General features: G+C 54.2%; 1 protein-coding gene and 1 long non-coding RNA gene across 3 annotated transcripts in view; both read left to right on the top strand.

The window, feature by feature from the left end:
- TOP1MT (DNA topoisomerase I mitochondrial) overlaps positions 1–11,878 on the top strand; it is a 28,965-nt gene extending 17,087 nt beyond the window's left edge. For both annotated transcript variants that reach the window (XM_003280753.4, XM_030795386.1), the window contains 7 exons: positions 387–572; positions 3,850–3,918; positions 4,118–4,232; positions 5,894–6,021; positions 6,199–6,293; positions 11,028–11,177; positions 11,690–11,878. In XM_003280753.4, the coding sequence (XP_003280801.2) occupies positions 387–572; positions 3,850–3,918; positions 4,118–4,232; positions 5,894–6,021; positions 6,199–6,293; positions 11,028–11,177; positions 11,690–11,792 (846 nt within the window). In that variant the 3' untranslated portion in view covers positions 11,793–11,878. The remainder of the gene's footprint in view (positions 1–386; positions 573–3,849; positions 3,919–4,117; positions 4,233–5,893; positions 6,022–6,198; positions 6,294–11,027; positions 11,178–11,689) is intronic.
- Positions 11,879–18,056: 6,178 nt separating this feature from the next.
- Positions 18,057–22,965, top strand: LOC115830684. Its single transcript, XR_004026238.1, has 3 exons — positions 18,057–18,683; positions 19,373–19,495; positions 21,944–22,965. It is a non-coding gene; the product is annotated as an uncharacterized LOC115830684 (long non-coding RNA).
- Positions 22,966–23,203: the final 238 nt, after the last annotated feature.

Genomic DNA, 23,203 nt, shown 5'->3' with positions numbered 1-23,203 from the left:
GCGTGCCTGTGTGTGTGGCGTGCATGTGTCTCTGGCGTGCATGTGTGTGTGGCGTGCATGTGTGTGTGGCGTGCATGTGTGTGTGGCGTGCCTGTGTGTGTGGCGTGCATGTGTCTCTGGCGTGCATGTGTCTCTGGCGTGCATGTGTGTGTGGCGTGCATGTGTGTGTGGCGTGCATGTGTGTGTGGCGTGCATGTGTGTGTTGGATGCATGTGTGTGTTGGATGCATGTGTCTGTGGCGTGCATGTGTGTGTTGGATGCATGTGTGTGTGGCGTGCATGTGTGTGTGGCGTGCCTGTCTGTGGCGTGCATGTGTGTGTGGCGTGCCTGTGTGTGTGGTGTGCATGTGCATGCACCACCCACTTTGACGGTTCCCCACCAACTAGCTGGCGCTGAGAGCAGGAAACGAGAAGGAGGACGGTGAGGCGGCTGACACCGTGGGCTGCTGTTCCCTCCGCGTGGAGCACGTCCAGCTGCACCCAGAGGCCGATGGCTGCCAACATGTGGTGGAATTTGACTTTCTGGGGAAGGACTGCATCCGCTATTACAACAGAGTGCCGGTGGAGAAGCCTGTGAGTGCCCTCGCGCCGGCTGCTCCTCCCTACGTGACACGTATTTGCTCTGGATGTCTTTAGGGGCGTGCCAGAGCTGCCGTGGGGTCTGTGGCCCGTTTGCCACGTCCTGTCTGCTGGGTGAGGCCTGCTGTGCTGGGGCTGATCAGGGTGAAGGGGAAGGAGAGGCTGTGCCCCATGGCAGACCCAAGGGGTCACAAGGGAGCTGGTCAGGGGCTGAGCAGGGCGCGTGTGTCACACCAGCTTCATCTCCTGCCCCCTGGCCGGAGCATCTCCCAGGAGTGCTGGAGGAGGGCACTGCAGACCCAGTGGTTTAACCACAGACGTTTATTGTCGCTCAGCCCTGGGGGCCAGAGTCCGAGTCAAGGTGCTGGCAGAGCCGCATGCCACCCACACTCGGGGAGGATCCTCCTGCCTTCCCAGCATCTGGTGGGGCCACGGATCCTGGATGTCCTTGGCCTGAGGCTGCCTCACCCCAGTCTCTGCCTCCGTTGTCACATGGCCATCTTCTCCCTGCGTCTCTGCCCCTGTGTGTTCTCACAAGGACTCTGTCGTATTGGAGTGAGCGTCCACCCCACTCTTTCTATGACTTCATCTTAACAGTCTCTAAAGACCCTATTTTTAAATAAGGTCACATTCTGGCCAAGCATGGTGGTGCACTCCTGTAATCCCTAGTGCTTTGGGAGGCTGAGGTGGGAGGATCACTTGAGCCCAGGAGTTTGAGACCACCTGGGCAACATAATGAGACCCGGTCTCTAAAATAATAATTTAAAGAAACAACCGGGCATGGTGGCTCACACCTGTAATCCCAGCACTTTGGGAGGCCAAGGCGGGCGGATCTCAAGGTCAGGAGATCGAGACCATCCTGGCTAACATGGTGAAACCCCGTCTCTACTAAAAATCCAAAAATTAGCCGGGTGTGGTGGTGGGCGCCTGTAGTCCCAGCTACTCAGGAGGCTGAGGCAGGAGAATGGTGTGAACCCGGGAGGCGGAGCTTGCAGTGAGACGAGATCACGCCACTGCCCTCCAGCCTGAGTGACAGAGTGAGACTCCATCTCAAAAATTAAAAATAAAAATTAGCTGCACATGATGGTGCATGCTTGTGGTCCCAATTACTCTGGAGGCTGAGGCGGGAGGATCGCTTGAGCTTGGGAGGTTGAGGCTGCAGTGAGCCTTGATCACTCCTCTGCACTCCTGCCTGGGCGACAAAATGAGACCTGTCTTTTTTTAATTTTTTTTTTCTTTTTTCGAGACGGTGTCTCGCACTGTTGCCCAGGCTGGAGTACAGTGGTGCGATCTCGGCTCACTGCAACCTCCACCTCCTGGGTTCAAGCGATTCTCCTGCCTCAGCCTCCAGAGTAGCTGGGATTACAGGTGCCTGCCACCACGCTCAGCTAATTTTTGTATTCTTAGTAGAGACAGGGTTTCACCATGTTGGCCAGGCTGGTGTTGAACTCTTGACCTCGTGATCCACCTGCCTCAGCCTCCCAGAGTGCTGGCATTACAGGCATGAGCCACCGCGGCTGGCCGAGATCGTGTCTTAAAAAAAAAAAAAAGAGAAAAGGTTACATTCTGAGGTTCCGGTGAGGATATGAATTTGGGGAACACTTTTCACCCCAGTACACCTGGGAGGGGCTGCCCTCTTTCCTCTGCTGCAGGGGCTAGTGGCTGCCCACCACCCCCACAGCCCCTTGCTCCACCAGCGTCAATGCCCAGAGGGATGAGTGTGGTTGGGAAGGGCTGGGTAAATCTCTGGTCTCCAGACTGGCTTGAAGGAAGATTGGAACCTGGGGAGCATCCTCACCATTGAGTGGCTGTCCTGAAGAGTCACAGTGTCCCCTGTCTGAGTGGGCGCCACACTGCAGTGACGTTGGACAGATCCACGCATGAACTCCCTGCACCTCAAACGCACAAATGTAACTCAGGCCGGGTGCAAGGCCCATGCCTGTAGTCCAGACACCTTAGGAGGGCTCAGTGGGTGGGTTGCTGGAGCCCAGGAGTTGGAGGCTGCAGTGAGCTATGATCATGCCACTGTACTCCAGCCCAGGTGACAGAGCCAGACCTAGTCTCTAAAAATTAAAAAATAAAAATAAAAAAATTAATGTGACCTAACTGTGAGATGGAGTGGAGCCGTTCAAAAACAGAAATGGAAGTTTGGGGACAGGTGTTGAGGGCAGCAGAGAAACAGGAGTCCCTGGCAGGGCCAGGCCTCAGGCAGTCTGGTTGGGAAGTCAATCCTAAGGAATGAATTAATCGGAGGTAGGAGACAGAAGCCAGCACACAAAAGGAAGAGGCAAGGAGGTGCTCACCACAGTGCCCCGGCCGTGGTGAAGCGTCGGCCGCGGTGCAGTCCTGGACGGGGAGTCGCACTCTGTCCAGACAGAGGACCAGCCAGCCATTTACAGTGCACTCGGTAACGGAATGCACGTGATGTAAAGAAAAAGGCGGGACATAAAGCCTCGTCACGATCAGTGGTGTGAAACCAAACGTGTAGAGGAAGATGAGGGAAGAAGCCAGAAGTCGGGAGCTGTGGGCCAGGGCTTCCTGCCGTGTCCCAGTGCCTGTGGGTTTGTAGAATGGGGTTCATCAGCTGTGATGCCAGGCTGGTGAGGGGGCCAGTTGGGGGGTGCGGGGCCTCCTGCCTGTGTCTGGTGAGGGAGGGCTGCCGTGCTGGTGCTGGAGAGAGCAGCGCAGAGGCCACAGCAACCTCTGCCCTGGAGCCGATGCCCAGCACTCAGGGAGGCCGCCTGCCACTTGTAGGAGGACCAGCAGGTGAAACCGAGGGGGAGGGCAGGCACGGGTGCAGGTGCAGGCTGGCGTTTCCTCGGAGCAGGGTTGGTCTCTCCAGAAGGGAATTAATGTCCTCTCCCCAAAGGGACTGGTGGAGGGAGGTTGGACACAGGCACCCTAAGGGCCCTGAGGTCCTGTGATGTCAGATGAGTGTCCCACATTACAAGGGTGTGGGCTCACCTGGTGGAAATCCGGCATTGATGGAAGAAGGAGCCGGGGACTCCACCGCGGTCACCCAGGGGGTTTGCAGGGCAGGAGTCACACCCACCTCCTGAGCACGCCACCTGTGCATGTGGTAGCGGTGACTGCCACACTGGAGGGCGGCGGCCGTGTCACGGGAGGATGCCGACGGGAGACAGCGATGCTGCTCGGGCCACCTTCCTCAGGGAAGCCTCCCGTGGGCTCCCAGGCTCTGCGTAGACGCCCTTCGGGTCCTCACTGGATTCGGGTTGTTTCTGTCCTCTGAAATTCCTTCTTTCTCCTTCAGGTGTACAAGAACTTACAGCTCTTTATGGAGAACAAGGACCCCCAGGACGACCTCTTCGACAGGCTGACTGTAAGCCAGCTTGTGTTTCCTCAGCAGTGGGCGGCGGCAGGACCCAGCGAGAGGGCGTGGGCGCTGAGTCTGGCTCCATCTCTCATAGAAAGGCCCAGGGTTTTGTCCTGACCCAATGGCTGAAATGTCCTTTCCTTCCTGCGGGAGGCTGGGACGGCCCCACAAAACCACGTCATTATAGAGACCATTTCCTCCCCAGACAACCAGCCTGAACAAGCACCTCCAGGAGCTGATGGACGGGCTGACGGCCAAGGTGTTCCGGACCTACAACGCCTCCATCACTCTGCAGGAGCAGCTGCGGGCCCTGACGCGTGGTGAGCAGGCCCCACGCCCACACTCAGCGCGGGGGAACATGGCCCCTGCCCCAGGCCAGGCTCCCCGCCTGGCCCTCGTTGAGCGAGCCTCGGGGTGGGGCTGCTTCTTTGGGAAACGGGCAGAGGTTGTGGGCTGGCTGCTTGGCGGCCTGGGTGGCCAGAGTCCTGGGGAGGAGGAGGGAGGTTCTGGCTCTCGGGACCCCAGGTATCCCAACCATGTTCTCCCTGCGGGCGGCCCCTGCTGCTGAGCCCTACTCAGGCCCCGTGGCCAGGCATTGTTCCTCGGCTGCATCCCAGCCACGTGCTCCCTGCGGGGCAGCCCCTGCTGCTGAGCACTACTCAGGCCCCCGTGGCCAGGCCTGGCGTTATTCCTCAGCTCCTCCTCAGGGTTCTTTCTTGAAGGCCCAGGAGGCCTCTGCACTTTCCAGTGGTTCTGTCCCTCCCGCCCTCAGCTGTCTGAGCACCCGACCTCTGGGCCTCTGTCCACAGCCCTGTCTCAGCTTCAGGGCCCTCTGCTCTTTGTCCCCTGCCATCAACCTGGGGATGCCATCTAAGCTCGGCGAGGGCCTCTCCTCCCTCTGCCCTCAGCGCTGCCCCTGCTCCGTGATGTCCGGGCTGCTGTGTGATGTCCGGGCAGATTGGACGCGCAGACTGTGTCCGGAGGGTGCCTCCCACCCCGGCGCCCACCGTGCTCCCCAAGCAGGGCTTCCTGGAGGAGGCACTGAGGCTGGGTGCTTAGGGGCGCTGACGCTCGGCATGTGTTTTGTGTGCACCTGTGGGCCTCAGAGGCTGGTGCTGTGCTGCCCTGGGGACACCCTTGGAGCTGGGGCAGCATTAGGGCTGTGGGATGTGGAAGAGCTAGCTGGCATCCAGGTGAGAGCCCCAGCAGAGGAGACGCCCCCTCCACCGAGGGAGGCAGAAGATTCTGGGTGAGGGCGTAGGGGCCGAGGCCGGGCCTGGGAGAGGAAATGAAGGTGCCGGGCCCACTGCGGACGCGCTTCCAGAGCTGGGTGGGCCATGCAGGAGGGGCGTGAAGGAGTGGCCGCTCCAGTAGGTGCCTTGGGGCCAGTGCTTACGTTCTCTGAACCTCGTTCTTGACTGGAAAATGGAGACAACATGGTACCTTGAGGGGATGTCGCCAGGGGAAGCTGGGTGCTGGGGACTTGTGACAGGCAGGGACCCACAGACTCGCCAGGGGAAGCCGGGTGCTGGGGACTTGTGACAGGCAGAGACCCACAGACTCGCCAGGGGAAGCGGGTGCTGGGGACTTGGCAGGGACAGCTGGGGGCTGGGGGACTTGTGACAGGCAGGGACCCACAGACTCGTCAGGGGAAGCCGGGTGCTGGGGACTTGTGACAGGCAGACTTGCCTGTCCAGGCGGCTGGGCCTCCTTGCCATGGGGCCTGGGAAGGCCCGGGTGGTGCTACCTGTGCTGTGGCTCCACCTGAGGCCTTGTTGTTGTGGTTAAAGACGCTGGGCCCTGCTCTCGGGGCCACCTCGGAGGGTCACTGACCCTGGGCCCTCGCTCTCCCCATCCCAGTGGGTGCCTGTGTGAGTGGAAGGGGCTGCGCTGTGTGGCGCATTGAGTAAGTCCGGCTCAGGGCAGACAGGGAGGGTGGCTGGCCCCGTGGGTGCTGCTTCTGACAGTCCGTGCCTCTCAGCCGAGGACAGCATAGCAGCTAAGATCTTATCCTACAACCGAGCCAACCGAGTCGTGGCCATTCTCTGCAACCATCAGCGAGTGACGCCCAGTACGTTCGAGAAGTCGATGCAGAATCTCCAGACGAAGGTAGCAGCTCCCAGGAGAGCCCCCAGCCCAGCCCTCGAGGGACCCCTCCTCCTCCCCGGAGCCTCGGCACAGGCCGGGGAGCCAGCTGCGGTGGGCATGTAGGGGGTGGGAGGGTGTGGGCGCAGGGGCTGGTGCGGGACGGGGAGGGGCAGCCCTGTCTGGACCCTTTCCCTGCAGATCCAGGCAAAGAAGGAGCAGGTGGCTGAGGCCAGGGCAGAGCTGAGGAGGGCGAGGGCTGAGCACAAAGCCCAAGGGGATGCCAAGTCCAGGAGGTGAGTACCCATGCCCTCAGATGCCTCCTTCCAGGGCTCTGTCCCAACCTGTAGGGTCCAGCCCCACAGGGTCGGTGGGAGATGACCCTTGTTGCCTCTCCTTGTGCAGAGACGAGAGATTGTAGAAATAAAGACACGAGACAAAGAGATAAAAGAAAGGACAGCTGGGCCCGGGGGACCACTACCACCAATGCGCGGAGACCGGTAGTGGCCCCGAATGTCAGGCTGCGCTGTTATTTATTGGATACAAAGCAAAAGGGGCAGGGTAAAGAGTGTGAGTCATCTCCAGTGATAGGTGAGATGACGTGGGTCACATGTCCACTGGACACGGGGCCCTTCCCTGTTTGGCAGCCGAGGCAGAGAGAGAGAGAACAGCTTACGCCGTTATTTCTGCATATCAGAGACTTTTAGTACTTTCACTAATTTTGCTACTGCTATCTAAACGGCAGAGCCAGGTGTACAGGATGGAACATGAAGGCGGACTAGAGCGTGACCACTGAAGCACAGCATCACAGGGAGACGGTTAGGCCTCCGGATAACTGAGGGAAAGCCTGACTGGTGTCAGACCCTCCACAAGAGGTGGAGGAGCAGAGTCTTCTCTAAACTCCCCGGGGGAAAAGGAGACTCCCTTTCCCGGTCTGCTAAGTAGCAGGTGTTTTTCCTTGACACTGATGCTACCGCTAGACCATGGTCCGCCTGGCAACGGGCATCTTCCCAGACGCTGGCGTCACCGCTAGACCAAGGAGCCCTCTGATGGCCCTGTCTGGGCATAACAGAAGGCTCGCACTCTTGTCTTCTGGTCACACCTCACTATGTCCCCTCAGCTCCTATCTCTGTATGGCCTGGTTTTTCCTAGGTTATGATTATAGAGCAGGGATTATTATAATATTGGAAAAAAAGAGTAATTGCCACAAACTAATGATTAATATTCATATATAATCATATCTATGATCTATCCATAGTATAACTATTCTTATATATTTTATTATACTGGAACAGCTCGTGCCCTCGGTCTCTTGCCTCGGCACCTAGGTAGCTTGCCGCCCACACCAACCCAGATGTGGCAGCTTCAGACGTGCCTTCCCACGGCCAGTTTTGTTTTCCTCTTCAATTGTCATTTTGTGATTTTTTTTTTTTTTTTTTTTTTTGAGACGGAGTCTCTGTTGCCAGGCTGGAGTGCAGTGGTGCGGTCTCAGCTTACTGCAATCTCCACCTCCCGGGTTCAAGTGATTCTCCTGCCTCAGCCTCCCGAGTAGCTGGGATTACAGGCGCCCGCCACCATGCCCGGCTAATTTTTTTGTATTTTAGTAGAGACCGGGTTTCACCGTGTTGCCCAGGCTGGTCTTGAACTCCTGAGCTCAGGCAATCTGCCCACCTCAGCCTCTCAAAGTACTGGGATTACAGGTGTGAGTCACCACTCCCAGCCCCCCCGCCCCCTTTTTTTTTGTGATGGAGTCTTGCTCTGTCACCCAGGCTAGAGTGCAGTGGCGTGATCTTGGCTCACTGCAACCTCTGCCTCCCGGGTTCAAGCGATTCTTCTGCCTCAGCCTCCTGAGTAGCTGGGACTACAGACACACGCCACTATACCTGGCTAATTTTTGTATTTTAGTAGAGATGGGGTTTCACCATGTCAGTCAGGCTGGTCTTGAACTCCTGACCTCAGGTGATCCACCCACCTCGGCCTCCCAAAGTGCTGGGATTACAGGTATGAGCCACCATGCCTGGCCATGTCTTTGTTCTTCCTTGTTGGTGTCCTGTGACACATTTAAGATTTGGATGAGTCAGCGTGTCTGAGAAGGCTTTGCCTAACCCAAGGCCATGAAGATAGATTTCTGTTTTCTCCTAAGCGGTTTATTGGTTTACTCTTACATTTAGGTCATTGGTTCTGAGTTAATTTTTGTGTGTGGTCTGAGGGAAGGGCCCAGGGTCATTCTTTTGCATGTGGACAGCCAGATGTCTCAGCATCCTAGCTCACCATAGTCTCAACTTGCTGGGCTCAAGCAATCCTCCCGCCTCAGCCTCCTGAGTAGCTGGGACCACAGGTGCGAACTGCCACGCCTGGCTAATTTTTACACTAAGAAAATTTTTGTATGTTGCCCAAGCTACTCTTGAACTCCTGGCTTTAAGCATTCCTGCCTGGGCCTCCCAGAGCTCTGAGATTACAGAGCCACCGTGCCTGGCCCTTAGGACTGTATCTATAAAGGCCATATTGTATGCGAACAGAGATAGTTTTACTTCTTCTTTTCCAATCATATGCCTTTTATTTCATATTTTTGCATTATGGACCTGGCAGGAATCTCCAGTACACTGGACATGAGTGGGCAGCCTTGCCTTATTCCTGATACTGGGGGCAAAACTCTCATGCTTTTATCATGGAATATGATGTTCACTGTAGGTTTTTCACAGAAGCTGTTTGTCAAGTTAACAAAATTTACTTCTATTCCTAGTTTGTTGAGGTTCTTTTTTTTTTTTTTTATCATGAAGAGCATTGGATTTTGTCAAATGATTTTTCTGCACCTGTTGAGATCTTGTTTTTGTCCCTTCCTTATATTGATAGGATGTATTATACTAATTGATTATCAGATATGAAACCATCCTTGCATTCCTGGGATAAATCCTACTTGAGCAATTGTGTAATCATTTTTGTCTGTTGCTGGATTCAGTTTGCTGATATTTTGTTGACATTTTTTCATCTGTATTCATGAGCATGTTAGTCTATAGTTTTCTTATGCTGTCATTGATTTTGGTATCAAGGTAATACTGGTAACGAGTTGAATAATATTTAATATAATATCTAATATTTCATGAAAGTTTATGAAAAATTGGTGCCTTTTTAAAGAGAGAGAGTCTTGCTGTGTTGCTCAGGCTGGTCTTGAACTCCTGGGCTCAAGCAATCCTCCCACCTCAGCCTCCTGAATAGCTGAGACTATAGGCTTGCACTGCTCTGCCTGGCTAGGGTCAGTTTGTTAAATGAATTCACCAGTGAAACCATCTAGGCCTGGGCTTTTCTTTGGGAGAAGTTTAAAGTTACTGATACAATCACTTGTTATAGTTCTATTCATATTTTCTATACTTTGTGAGTCGGTTCTGGTAGTTTGTATCTTTCTGGGAATTTGTTTAGGGTGTCTAACTGGCTGGTGCCCAGTTACTCATAGTATTCCCATAGTATCTTTTTTCTTTCTTTAGTGATGTTCCCTCTTTAATTCATTCCTCATTATTGTGGCTGTGGTTCTTTTTTTTGAGACAGTGTCTTGCTCTGTTGCCCAGGCTGGAGTGCAGTGGCATGATCTCGGCTCACCACAACCTCTGCCTCCCGCGTTCAAACGATTTTCCTGCCTCAGCCTCCTGAGTAGCTGGGATTACAGGTGCACGCCACCATGCCTGGCTAATTTTTGTATTTTTAGTAGAGACGGAGTTTCACCATGTTAGCCAGGATGGTCTCAATGTCCTGACCTCGTGATCCACCCGCCTCGGCCTCCCAAAGTGCTGGGATTACAGGCGTGAGCCACTGCTCCTGGCATGGCTGTGGTTCTTAAAGGGTAAGAGCTTTCTCTTCAGGACGAGCATCCCGAGATGCAGGGGTCTGTTTTTAATAGTGGTGTGTGCGAAGGAAATGTCAGTTGGACCAAAGGGTATTCAGTGAAAAATAAGGCTGTGACCCACCCCTGACCTCCTGTCCCCAGAGGCAGCTGCTGTGAAATTTCTTTAGCATTTCCTGGCCAGGCAAGGTTGCTCACGCCTGTAATCCCAACACTTTGGGCAGCCGAGGCAGGCAGATCACTTGAGGTTGGGAGTTCGAGACCATCATGGCCAACATGGTGAAACCCTGTCTCTGCTAAAAATACAAAAAAAAAAAAAAAAAAAAAAAAAATCATGTGCGTGGTGGCACATGCCTGTAGTCCCAGCTACTCAGGAGGTAGGAGAGTCACTTGAACCCGGGAGGCAGAGGTTCCAGTGAGCTGAGATCGTGCAACTGCACTCCAGCCTGGGTGATAAAGCAAGACTCCGTCTCAAAAAAAAGAAAAAAAATTTCTTAAGCATTTCCAGAAGGACTGTGTGTGCGTGCTGGCTCTCCCTCTGTTTTCCCTCCTTTTTTTCACATAAACAGCAGCCCCTCATGTGCCCCTCTGCCCCTGGGGATGTGGCTCATGCTGGGAAGGCACTTCCCAGGGCCTATGCTTCTGGCCTGGCGGGCTGCCCCATTCTTGGCCGTATTTCTGCAGGCGCAAGTGTCTTTCCACGCACATTCGAGTGTTTGTGGCACAAATTCCTAGAAGAGTTGGGGTCAAAGGTTGCGTGCGCGGGTGACGTTGTGGCGTTGGAGGGTGCGAGTAATGTGGAAAGGGCATCTCTGTGCTGAAATTTGCTTTCCCTAAGGAGGCAGGAAGGAGGGCTTAGCAGCTTCCCGGAGGTTAAAGGACATTTGTGTTTGCTGTCTTGGGCCTGGTCTCGCTGCCCTCCTCCTGCTTGGGCCGGCCTCAGTCTGTTGTGTCGAGCATCTCACCCTCCTGCGAGTCAGGTCCTGACGGGCTCCTCACCCTCCGCCCAGGGCCCTCCTCTGTATCTGACTTGGCAGCTGGGGTGGGGCTGGTCTTTTGCTGTGGTGGATGACTGATGACAATGGCAGGGATGGGGCTGCACCGGGAGGGAAGGTGGCAGGGCCGGAGAAGTGCAGGTCTCCTCAGGTGGCACTAGTCCAGCACGGGGCCTCGTGGCCTCCTCTTCTCTTGCCAGTGTCCTGGAGAAGAAGAGGCGGCTCCTGGAGAAGCTGCAGGAGCAGCTGGCGGGGCTGAGTGTGCAGGCCACAGACAAGGAGGAGAACAAGCAGGTGGCCCTGGGCACGTCCAAGCTCAACTACCTGGACCCCAGGATCAGCATTGCCTGGTGCGTTTGCCTGGGGTCTCAGTTCCCATCTGTGGCCTTTGGGGGGCCTGGGTTTTCCAGGAGGCCTCTGTTCAGTCCCAGCATTGCCCGTGTCCCCTGTGGTCAGCACAGGCCCTCCCTGTGACAGGGACCCCTGATGCTGAGTCCCATGTCATCAGCTCTCCCTGCCCTGAACGTTGGGATGTGCAGGGTGAAGTGGGGGTGCTGACAGTGGCCTGGACTCGAGTCATCGGGAGGGCCTGTGGAGCTCAGCCTGCCCACTGGGAGTGGGAGGTGGCTGAGCGCCCTGCCCGGTGGACATCTGGGCCACAGCAGGTTGTCTTTGACACCTCGCTGATGCTCCAGGGTGGCAGCATGCATAGGGTGGGGCTGGCCTAGAGGAGCAGTCCCCAGCTACACCACGAGGCTCTGGTGTCTCTGCTGCATGGACGCTTGCCTTTGCCGAGCGCCCTGACCTGGCCTTCAAGGTGGGTGAGTTGCCTGCTTGCCTGGGCTGACGCTGCCTCCCGCAGGTGCAAGCGGTTCAGGGTGCCGGTGGAGAAGATCTACAGCAAAACACAGCGGGAGAGGTTCGCCTGGGCTCTCACCATGGCAGGAGAAGACTTTGAATTCTAACGACGAGCTGTGTCTGTGTCGAAACTTCTTTGTGTGTGTGTTTTTTTCACTATTAAAGCAGTATTGGGGAATTTTGTACAATAAAACGTTGTGTGCAAGTGTTCATACGTCACTATAGAAAAAGTCCCCAGGCCGGCTGGGCGCGGTGGCTCACGCCTGTAATCCCAGCACTTTGGGAGGCTGAGGCGGGCGGATCACGAGGTCAGGAGATCAAGACCATCCTGGCTAACATGGTGAAACCCCATCTCTACTAAAAATACAAAAAACTTAGCCAGGTGTGGTGGTGGGTACCTGTAGTCCCAGCTACTGGGGAGGCTGAGGCAGGAGAATGGCGTGAACCCAGGAGGTGGAGCTTGCAATGAGCCGATATCGCGCCACTGCACTCCAGCCTGGGCAACAGAGCGAGACTGTCTCAAAAAAAAAAAAAAAAAAAAAAAGGAAGTCCCTAGGCCAGGCACAGTGGCTCATACCTGTGATCTTGGCATTTTAGAGGCCCGAGGCTGGAGGATCGCTTGAGCAGACGTTGAGGCTGCAGTGAGCTGTGATTGTGCCCCTGCACTCCAGCCTGGGCGACAGAGCAAGACCCCATCTCAAAGAAAAGTCCCTGACGCCTGCCGTGTCCTTTGAAGCCGCCACCCCGAGCACGGAGTCTGCTGGGCTGTCACATCCAATCAGCGTCCCAGCCTGGACCCCCGGTTCCTGCTCTACAGGGGAGGAGAAACACCTTGGTGTGCTCTGAGGCTGAGGAGCTTGGGTGAGGATTGCACACGTGTGCAAGTGCCACCCTCTCAGCAGGGGCCTGGGCTCTTCACCAAGTTCTTTAGCGCCTGGAATTCAGCAAGGGCACACTTGCTGCCTGGTCACTAAGGCCAGCGGCCCCCGTTCAGTTCTCATCACATCCACACACTCCGAACGTAGCTCTTAGCTCTTACGATGGCCTTCTGCCTCAGTTTCCCAACCCTGTATCCTCCCAGAGCTGCCTGTCGGCTGCCCTCTCCCCTGCCACGCGGGACCCTCAGCCGCCCTCTCCTCTGCCGCGCGGGACCCTCTGCCGCCCTCTCCCCTGCCACGCGGGACCCTCAGCCGCCCTCTCCCCTGCCACGCGGGACCCTCAGCCGCCCTCTCCCCTGCCGCGCGGGACCCTCTGCCATCCTCTCCTCTGCCACGCGGGACCCTCAGCCGCCTCTCCCCTGCCACGCGGGACCCCAGCCGCCCTCTCCTCTGCCACCCGGGACCCTCTGCCGCCCTCTGCCCTCTCCTCTGCCACGCGGGACCCTCTGCCATCCTCTCCTCTGCCACACGGGACCCTCTGCCATCCTCTCCTCTGCCACCCAGGACCCTCTGCCGCCCTCTCCTCTGCCACCCAGGACCCTCTGCCGCCCTCTCCTCTGCCACCCAGGACCCTCTGCCATCTGCTCCGTGCTTTGCTTTCGGGGCTGCCTCTGCAGCTGTCTCCCTCATGCTGGGGCTCCCGCCAACCCCATGAGGCAGCCACCTGTGTAAGGCTCCTGGTCAGCCGAGAGGGCCCCAGTGCCCTGGAGGCTGCACCCCCACCCTCCTGCTGTGGGGCCCTTGGTGCTTCAGGCCCGAGTCTCTCGCACTGCGGCTCACTGGCTGGGAGGCGGCTGCCCCAGGGGCTCAGGCAGCAGGTCCAGCTCCTCCCGGGGCCTGTGACAAAACAGTTCCAGGGACCCTGAGGCTCTCATGTCCCCACCTGCTCCCAGAGAGGCGCTTCTGTGCCCAGACATGGAACAGCTCCACAGAAAATGAGGGCACTGGCCGAGCAGGCCCAGACTCCAGAAAGGAAACCACTGAGGGTGCAGGCCCGACCCACGTCACCTTGGAGTCTGTCCTCACGGAGACGGTGGAGATGGGCCCTTCCCTCACCCTACAGATGAGGACACACAAGGAGCTGACTTCATGCCGGGACATTAAGCCCAGGAATTCCCAGCCCAGAGCTGGCTCTCCAGGTTGTGGGGTCTGGTCCCAGTCCAGAAACATCTCCCAAGCCACAGCTCAGGACAGAGCAGGGGAGGGGGCGAGGGGGCGAGTGGGAGCTCCAGAGAGAGGCCGCTGAGGCTGTTCCCCGTTATCAGAACTTGCAGGCCAGTGGCCTCTAAAGGCATTCATTAGAGGGCTGTGGACCTCACTTGCCCAAAACCCCGGGCCTGCTCAGCGCATCCTTCTAAGATGTGAGGCTGTGACCACCTGCTGCCTCAGCGTCCCCTTCTCACCCCAAACAACTTGCCTTTAACCCACCTCTCTCCAGACTGACACAATCTCTGCAGACTGTCAGAGCCTCGTTTGGATAGTCACAGACTACCTGGATAAAAGATAAAACATTGCCGGGTGTGGTGGCTCATGCCTGTAATTCCAGCACTTTGGGAGGCCGAGGCGAGCAGATCACCTGAGGTCAGGAGTTCAAGACCAGCCTGGCCAACATGGTGAATCCCTGTCTCAACTCAAAATACAAAAATTAGCCAGGCACGGTGGTGGGCACCTGTAGTCCCAGCTGCTCAGGAGGCTGAGGCAAGAGAATCACTTGAACCCCGGAGGCAGAGGTTGCAGTGAGCTGAGATTATAGCATTATCCTCCAGCCTGGGCAACAAGTGAAACTCCATCTCAAGAAAACAAAAAAAGATAAAACGTGCAGAGTAGAAACCCCAGGTGCACAGATACCAACCTCAGGCAGAGAAAAGCTGGGTGGTGCCATCAACGGGCAACAGTAGTGGAAAGGCCAGCTGCGTGTGCTGGTGCGAGACGCGTTTCCATGATGGAGGATGCCGCGCACTCTGCCTCTCCTGTTACCCTGTGGCCTGGCGAGCCCGCTTTTTTTTGTTTTGTTTTGTTTGAGACAGAGTCTCGCTCTGTCGCCCAGGCTGGAGTGCAGTGGTGCGATCTCGGCTCACTGCAAGCTCCGCCTCCCAGGTTCACGCCATTCTCCTGCCTCAGCCTCTCCGAGTAGCTGGGACTACAGGCGCCCGCCACCACGCCCGGCTAATTTTTTTGTATTTTTAGTAGAGACGGGGTTTCACCGTGGTCTCGATCTCCTGACCTCATGATCCGCCCACCTCGGCCTCCCAAAGTGCTGGGATTACAAGCGTGAGCGACCGCGCCTGGCCTAGCGAGCCCGCTCTTAAGTGCACCAGGAGCAGCGAGGGACTTAGAGCAACTTCATTCACTGCTGCCCAGACAGAAAAGGGCGCACAGGCCCTGCAGCCGGAACTGGGTAACAGGCCAGGTGGAGACTCACACTGGATCCCACTCAGCCATAATCACAAGAACAGAGCGACTGCTGCTCGGGTCTCGCAGGCAACTGACAGCAACCGGGAGCCCCGATGCCTTCCCGACACCCCTTGTTCCATCCACGAACAGGCACGCCCGCCGTTGTTTACAGAGAGTTTTCACATGTCTTCGAGTAATGCTCCATCTCCCCGACACCCCCTGCTCCATCCACGAACGGGCACCCGCCATTGTTTGAGTTTTTACATGTCTGTGAGTGATGTTCCATCTCACCAGCCTGGGCAACATAGGGAGACCCTGTCTCTACCAAAAGCAAACAAAAACCCCCAAAATTAGCTGGGCATGGTGGTGCGCGCCTGTAGTCCCAAACTACCTGGGGGGGCTGAGGCTGCGGTGAGCTGTGACTGTACCACGGCCCTCCAGCATGGGTGACCCTGGCTTAGAAAATTTGTAATAATAACATCCCATCTCTAAGTTTACATGTAGAAATTTTTTTTTTTTTTTTTTTTTTGAGACGGAGTCTCGCTCTGTCACCCAGGCTGGAGTGCAGTGGCGCAATCTCGGCTCACTGCAAGCTCTGCCTCCCGGGTTCACGCCATTCTCCTGCCTCAGCCTCTCCGAGTAGCTGGGACTAGAGGCGCCCGCCACCACGCCCGGCTAGTTTTTTTGTATTTTTAGTAGAAATGGGGTTTCACCGTGGTCTCGATCTCCTGACCCCGTGATCCGCCCGCCTCGGCCTCCCAAAGTGCTGGGATTACAAGCGTGAGCCACCGCGCCCGGCCACATGTAGAAATCTTACACATCTCTCCTAAATATCATCTAAGTCAGTCCCAGGTATGTTACGTCCTCTGAGTCTATTCTAAATGGTTTCTTTTGGATTTTTTTTCCTTTTCTGTCAGATGCTTTAGGTACTGATTTTCTCCTTTCTGCCTGGCTGGGACGTCCATCTGCATCAGACAGGCTTCCTTCTGCACCTGTGACCTCAGAAGGGCTCTCCTTGGGGATGCGGGACCGGAGCAGCCCTGAGCGACCGAGCACAGCCAAGGAACAGGCTCCAGGGAGGCCAGGACCTGGGTCCTCGCGCCTGCGGCCACAGGAGCACCGTGTCCCTGCGGTTCTGAGCCACCAGGTGTTTGGGTGGGTTGTTACTTAGCAAGTGCTAATAGAGAAACTGGGTCCCAAAGTGGGGGCTGCTATAGACTGGATATTTGTCCCCCGCCTCCAGTTCACATGTTAAAGTCCTCACCCCCAGCGAGACGGTGTTGGAGGTGGGGCCTTTGGGAGGGGAGCAGGTTTAGAGAAGCACCCTCATGGGAAGAGACACTAGAGCCTCCTCTCCAGGAGCACGCACGGGGACGTCCACGTGAGCAAGAGGCTGCTGTCTGTAAGCTGGGGGTCCCTCACCAGGAACTGGGTCTGTGGCACCTGGAGGCTGGACTCCCAGCCTGCAGAGCTGGGAGAAAGAAATGTCTGCTGTGAAGCCAGTTGGTCTGTGGAATTTTGATACAGCAGCCTCATCTAAGACAGGTGCTGGCAGAACCAACACCTAAGACGTGGTGCACTGAGTGTGAGTGCAGTCTGGGGCTGGAGGCCAGAAACACGGGGAGGGGACTGTTAGCAGAGGAAACCATGATTAGGTAGTAGTGAAAAAATTGGGTGAAAAAAAATTGCCTTTGGACGCGCGCTGTGGCCCGTGTCTCTAATGCCAGCACTTTGAAAGGCCAAGGTGGGTGGATCACCTGAGGTCAGGAGTTCGAGACCAGCCTGGCCAACATGGCAAAACGCTGTCTCTACTAAAAATACAAAAATTAGCCGGGCATGGTGGTGCGTGCCTGTAATCCCAGCTGCTCAAGAGGCTAAGGCAGGAGAATCACTTGAACCCAGGAGGCGGAGGCTGCAGTGAGCTGAGATCGCGCCACTGCACTCCAGCCTGGGAAACAGAACCAGACTCTGTCTCAAAAAAAAAAAAAAAAAAAAAAATTGCCTTCAGTAACTTGGAAATTAGAAAATGGATCTGGCTAAGCAGAGTTCCAGACAGAGTGGCAAAAAGTTCAGCAGAACGCTCCTCGTGGCACTGGTGAGGCCTGTGAGGGTGAAATGTGTGAAAGGAGGGATCATCTAGTCTGCAGGTGGAATCTGGAGGACATAGAACTGGGGCCTGAACTGGCTTGGGAAACAAAACCATCTCACGTCTTGTCTCTGCAGTCAGCAAAGCATTTTCTTTTAAAAGTTGTTTTAAATTTACTTTTTATTTTTTAGAGACAAGATCTCCCTATATTGCTCAAGGGATCCTCCTGCCTCAACATCCTGATCAGCTGGGACTATAGGGTGTATCACCACTGCCCGCAAAAAATTCAAGTAATAAGTGGCCTCAGGATAAAGATAAAATCAAGGTTGTGGCCATATCCATTGTTAAGGCCCCAGAAAGGTTTACTATCTTGGAGCTGGGTGTGGTGGCTCACACCTGTAATCCCCGCCCTTTGGGTGGCCGAGGTGGGAGGCCAGGAGTTCAAGGCTGCTGTGAAGTGATTGCACCACTGCACTCTAGCCTGAGTAACAGAGCAAGACCCTGTCTCAAAAAAAAAAAAAAAAAAAAAAAAATTAAAAAGTTAGAAGATAGTATATAGTACATATCCTCTCAGCTAGACAGAAGCGTTTCTAAGACCCTAAAGGATGTTTTCCCACAACATGCTAACACATCATACGAAACAGAGAAAACACTGACAAATGTTTATTTTTTGTCTAGTGGATAATATAATCTAAGAAACGCACAAGATTTTGTTTGTTTTTTTGAGATGGAGTCTCGCTCTTTTGCCAGGCTAGAGGGCAGTGGCGTGATCTTGGCTCACTGCAACCTCTGCCTCCCGGGTTCAAGTGATTCTCCTGCCTCAGCCTCCTGAGTAGCGGGGACTACAGGTACGCACCACCACACCCAGCTAAATTTTGTAATTTTAGTAGGGACGGGGTTTCACCATGTTGGCCAGGATGGTCTCGATCTCTTGACCTCGTGATCCGCCCACCTCGGCCTCACAAAGTGCTGGGATACAGGCGTGAGCCACCGCGCCCGGCCCGAAACCCACAAGATTTTTAAGGGCGTTGTATCAGTTTCAATGAACAGAGATGGAGAGTTGAAAATGCAGCCGTTGGGTTCCCTCCTTCTGCAGGCAGTAAGCAGCTAAGAAAGCTGCTTAGCCTCAAATACAGGCTATCGGACATCTAAAAACAGAGGAGACAGACCAAGGGCAGAGCCAAAATCTGAGGGAAAAAAAAGGATAATAATGTCACTTCCAGGGAAAATGGGGCCCTAAAAAGACACAGACTCTGCCCCCTTAATGAGGTCCCTTGGCAACATGCTGTTGACTGAGTCACAAAAGTACTACAGACTGGGGGCTGCAGTGAGTGAGCCCCCACCTCTCTCTTTTTCAAACGAGAGAGTTATTGTGCTTATCCTGGCCCTGTCTTAAAATCCCGTGCTGGGGCAGAGGCAGGTATTTTTTCTTTAGCTTATAGCCTCAAAAGGCATCTCACACACATCCGGACCAGAGGAGAATCATGAGCTGACGGCCTCTGAGCTGAGACAGCAGCAGGAAGAGACCTCTGGGTGGCTTGAGTCGGGGGTGGCGAGCATATTTCACTTGTGGAAGGAAAGTAAGTCACTGTGGCTCCAGAGTGGACTGTGGGAAATATCGGACGGTCCCAGGACACGCGGCTCTCTCTGCCCAGCCCTGGGGCTCCGTTGTCACGTGGCGATGCCCCTCACCACTTGTTTTCTATGAAACCCCCTGTTTACAAGATTCCACTTCTTCCTCTTTTTTTTTTAGACAGAGTCTTGCTCTGTCACCAGGCTGGAGTGCAGTGGTGCGATCTTGGCTCACTGCAACCTCCGCCTCCCGGGTTCCAGCGATTCTCCTGCCTCAGCCTCCTGAGTAGCGAGGACTACAGACACGCGCTATCATGCCCAGCTAATTTTTGTATTTTTTAGTAGAGACGGGGTTTCACCATATTGGACAGGCTGGTCTCGAACTCCTGACCTCGTGATCCGCCCGCCTCAGCCTCCCAAAGTGCTGGGATTACAGCACAGTGGCCAGCCCGACTTCTTCCTCTTTCTTGGTTTGCTCCCTTGATTTGGAGCTCCTCCTTTAGTAGGCTCCTGAAAACATGTATTATGAAAATGAATTTTTAAAAGTAAGAGTTTGCATATCTGAAAATGTTGTCATACTGTCACACTTCACTGACCACTTGGGTAGGTATAAAATTCTAGGTTGCAAATTATTTTCACTTGTAATTTTCGAAGCATTGTTCTGTCATTTTCTAACTTACAATCTGCCCTTGGGAAGGGATTTATTCCTCAGCCTGTGTGTGTGATCTGCGCTCTCAGATCGTCTCTACGTCCTGGACGTCTGATGTTTCACGTCATGCCTGGATGTAGGTCGTTCCTTCCATCTTTGTGTGAGATATCGGTAGGTGCTTTTACTCTGGAGATTCACGTTTCTCGGTTCTGGGGGAAAATTATTTCTCTAATAACTTCATTCCCACCATTTTCTGTTTTTGTTTTTCCCCCCTTGGAATTCCTGTTAGTCTTAATCTTTCTTATCCTGTCACCCACCTTCTTGTCTTTTCGTTCTTTCAAACAGATTTTCTCCACTTCCCACCTTCTTGTGAATTTAATTTTGCCCATTACATTTCCATTTCTAAGACATTTTTATTATTTTTAAATTTTTTTTTGAGGTGGAGTCTCACTGAGCCTGAGTGACGCCCAGGCTGGAGTCAGTGGCGCGATCTCGGCTCACTGCAACCTCTGCCTCCCAGGTTCAAGCGATTCTCGTGCTTCAACCTCCCAAGTAGCTGGGATTTCAGGCGCAGACCACCACACTTGGCTAATTTTTGTATTATTAATAGAGATGGAGTTTTGTCATGTTGGCCAGGCTGGTCTCCAACTCCTGACTTCAAGTGATCCGCCCGTCTCTGCCTCCCAAAGTGTTGGGATTACAGGGGTGAGCCACTGCGCCCGGCCCATCGTTATTTTTGAGTTTCCTTTTTGAAACAATGTTCTGGGCTTCACAGGGCACATGACTGCCTCTCACCTCCAAGGCACCTGAGCTTGCCTTTCCTCCCCTTGGTTGACTCACGCCTCCCCCTGTCTTTCTTCAAGTGTGTGACTCTGGGTCACGGATTTTCCTCCTAACCTTTGTGTGTGTGTGTGTGTGTGTGTATAACAGAGTCTCACTCTGTCACCCAGGCTGGAGAGCAGTGGTGCAATCTTGGCTCACTGCAAGCTCCGCCTCCCGGGTTCAAGCCATTCTCCTGTCTCAGCCTCCCGAGTAGCTGGGATTACAGGTGTGCACCACCACAACCGGCTAATTTTTGTATTTTTAGTAGAGACGGGGTTTCACCATGTTGGCCAGGCTGGTCTCGAACCCCTGACCTCAGGTGATCTGCTCGCCTCGGCCTCCCAAAGTGCTGGGATTACAGGCATGAGCCACTGCACCCAGTCCTAACCTTTACCTGTTAAGCAGTAGTTCCACACAGCTTACTGTGGTGAGGGACATATTTAGTTTTGTTTCCACCATCTTAATTTGCCCAGTTTGTTTCTGTTTTTCTTTTTTGAGAGAGGGTCTCACTCTGTTGCCCAGGCTGGAGTGTAGTGGCACAACTACAGCTCACTGCAGTCTTGAGCTCCCAGGCTCAGGTGACCCTCCCACCTCAGCCTCCTGGGTGGCTGGAACTCCAGGCAGGCTCTGCCGCGCCCGGCTGGCTTTTTGTATTTTTTGTAGAGACAGGTTCTCCCTATGTTGCCCAGGCTGGTTTCAAACTCCTGGGCTTAAGCGATCCACCCACCTTGGCCTCCAAAGTGCTGGGATTACAGGTGTGAGCCATGGTGCTCAGGCCCAGCCTGATTTTTTAATTGACAGAAGTTTGTGTTCTTTTCATTTATTTATTTTATGGGATCTCACTGTGTTGTCCAGTCGGGAGTACAGCAGCACAATCATAGCTCACTGCTGCCTCAAACTCCTGGTCTGAGGATCCATGCTGAGATCCTCCTGCCTCAGTCTCCCAAGCAGCTGGGACTGCATTTTAAATCACAGCATTTTACTCTTTTTATTGGATTAGAGATGTATAGACTGGTTGCACTCTTTTAGTAATTAACATTAAATTACACTATGCACATTTAACACTATCTTACACCCGCTTCCCCACAACCGGAGGGTCTTAGAATATTTCTGTCCCTTCTAATTTACATGCTGTTGTTGTCTAGTATTTTAGTTGACACTATTCTTTTACACATACATATATATTCATATTTGTAATTTTATTTGCTTGCCATTCCACCTTATATCTAAGACCATCACTCAGATCATTTTCCTTTTTTTTTTTTTTTTAAAAGATGGAGTTTTGCTCTTTTTGCCCAGGCTGGAGTGCAATGGCGTGATCTCGGTTCACTGCATCTTCTGCCTCCCAGGTTCAAGGGATTCTCCTGCCTCAGCTGCCCGAGTAGCTGGGATTACAGGTGTGGGCCACCATGCCCAGCTAATTTTGTATTTTTAGTAGAAACAGGGTTTTGCCATATTGGCCAGGATGGTCTCAAACTCCTGACCTCAGGTGATCCACTGCCTCAGCCTCCCAAAGTGCTGGAATTACAGGCATGAGTCACTGTGTACAGCCCTATGTTGCCTAGGCTGGTCTTGAACTCCTAGGCTCAAGTGATCCTCCCTCTTAGGCCTCTCAAAGTGTTGGGATTATAGGCATGAACCACTGCACCTGGCCTATTTTTCATTTCCAAAAGTTCTTTAAGAAGTCCTGCCTATTCATGCGTGACAGTATGTATCCTACAGCTTTCTCTTCACTGTGACTGCACGACTTCTTTGAACACCTCACACGTAACTATCCTCTCACCTGCGTGATGGCAGTTCCAGGATCTGCATTTCTTTGTGGCTGACAGCGGCTGCCTGCTGTTTCTGGTGGCCCTCAGTCAGCTGACGCTCCTTGTGTGCTTGAGGATCTTTGCAAGCTGAGTGCCTGACTGACGAGCAGGGATGAGGCTAAGCCCGGTAAGCTTCCTTCAGGGAGCAGGTGCTTTGACCGCTACTGGTACCTGGAAGGTCACCTTCAGCTGACCTGAGGATCTTGGCTCAGCATGGGAGACACAGGCTCATCTTCCCACCTCACCACTGGCCCAAGAGTCAGGAGCTCAATTAACGGTGGGGCCACCAAATCCATTCTGAGAGCGCCCCTGCCCTGCAGGCTGCACAGCCCCAGGCTCATGCATTTTAATGAAATCGGTGCCAAGAGCCCTCAAAGCGACGGTCGTGGAAGCGGCAGCCAGCCCAGGACCCAGAATGGTTCCCAATCAGCCCTTACTCGGGCATAGAACTGCAGGAGGTGATCACAAGCCACACCCAGACCAGGATGGGTGAATCCCGCAACCGTGCCCCAGGGCTCACGGCTAGTGGGCGGCTCACATTTCCCTCTGTCATCCCAAGAAAAAGCCCACCTCGCTTAATTCATGAGGATAGAGCTTTACTATACGCCCCCAAAAACACTCTCCAAAGAGACACTTCTTTTCTATCTAGGAAATAACATTTTAAAAAATGAAAATATTTTACAGGAAATAACATTTGTACATACTCATAACAGTCTCAGAGAGAAAACGGTTCCTCTACCCACGGAGTGCTTCTGAAATCACGTGTGTGTGAGCCTTTCCCTCCACACCAAGCAGCTCTCCAACTCTCAGACACCAACGAGATGTCCTACAGTTTAACTCGATTCTGACACTAATTGCCCGGCGCTAGTGCAGAACCCACAGGGTAAGGAGTCAGTCCCACGAGACCACCCCTACTTCAGATGCCAAGTGCAGACGGTGCGCCCCGGGGTCCCCACGACCCCCTTCTCAGGTTCCATAATTTTTTTTTTGAGGTGGAGTCTCACTCTGTCGCTCAGGCTAAAGTACAGTGGCCAGATCTCCGCTCACTGCAACCTCCGCCTCCCGGGTTCAAGTGATTCTCCTGCCCCAGGCTCCCGAGTACAGGCGCACGCCACCAAGTCCAGCTAATTTTTGTATTTTTAGTAGAGACGGGGTTTCACCATGTTGGCCAGGATGGTCTTGATCTCTTGACCGCATGATCCGCCCGCCTCGGCCTCCCAAAGTGCTGGGATTACAGGCGGGAGCC

This window comes from Nomascus leucogenys, chromosome 16 (genome assembly GCF_006542625.1).
Source record: "Nomascus leucogenys isolate Asia chromosome 16, Asia_NLE_v1, whole genome shotgun sequence".
Lineage (NCBI taxonomy): Eukaryota > Metazoa > Chordata > Mammalia > Primates > Hylobatidae > Nomascus > Nomascus leucogenys.
Note: the sequence above shows the minus strand (reverse complement) of the source record. Positions and strands in the feature narration are given on the sequence as shown.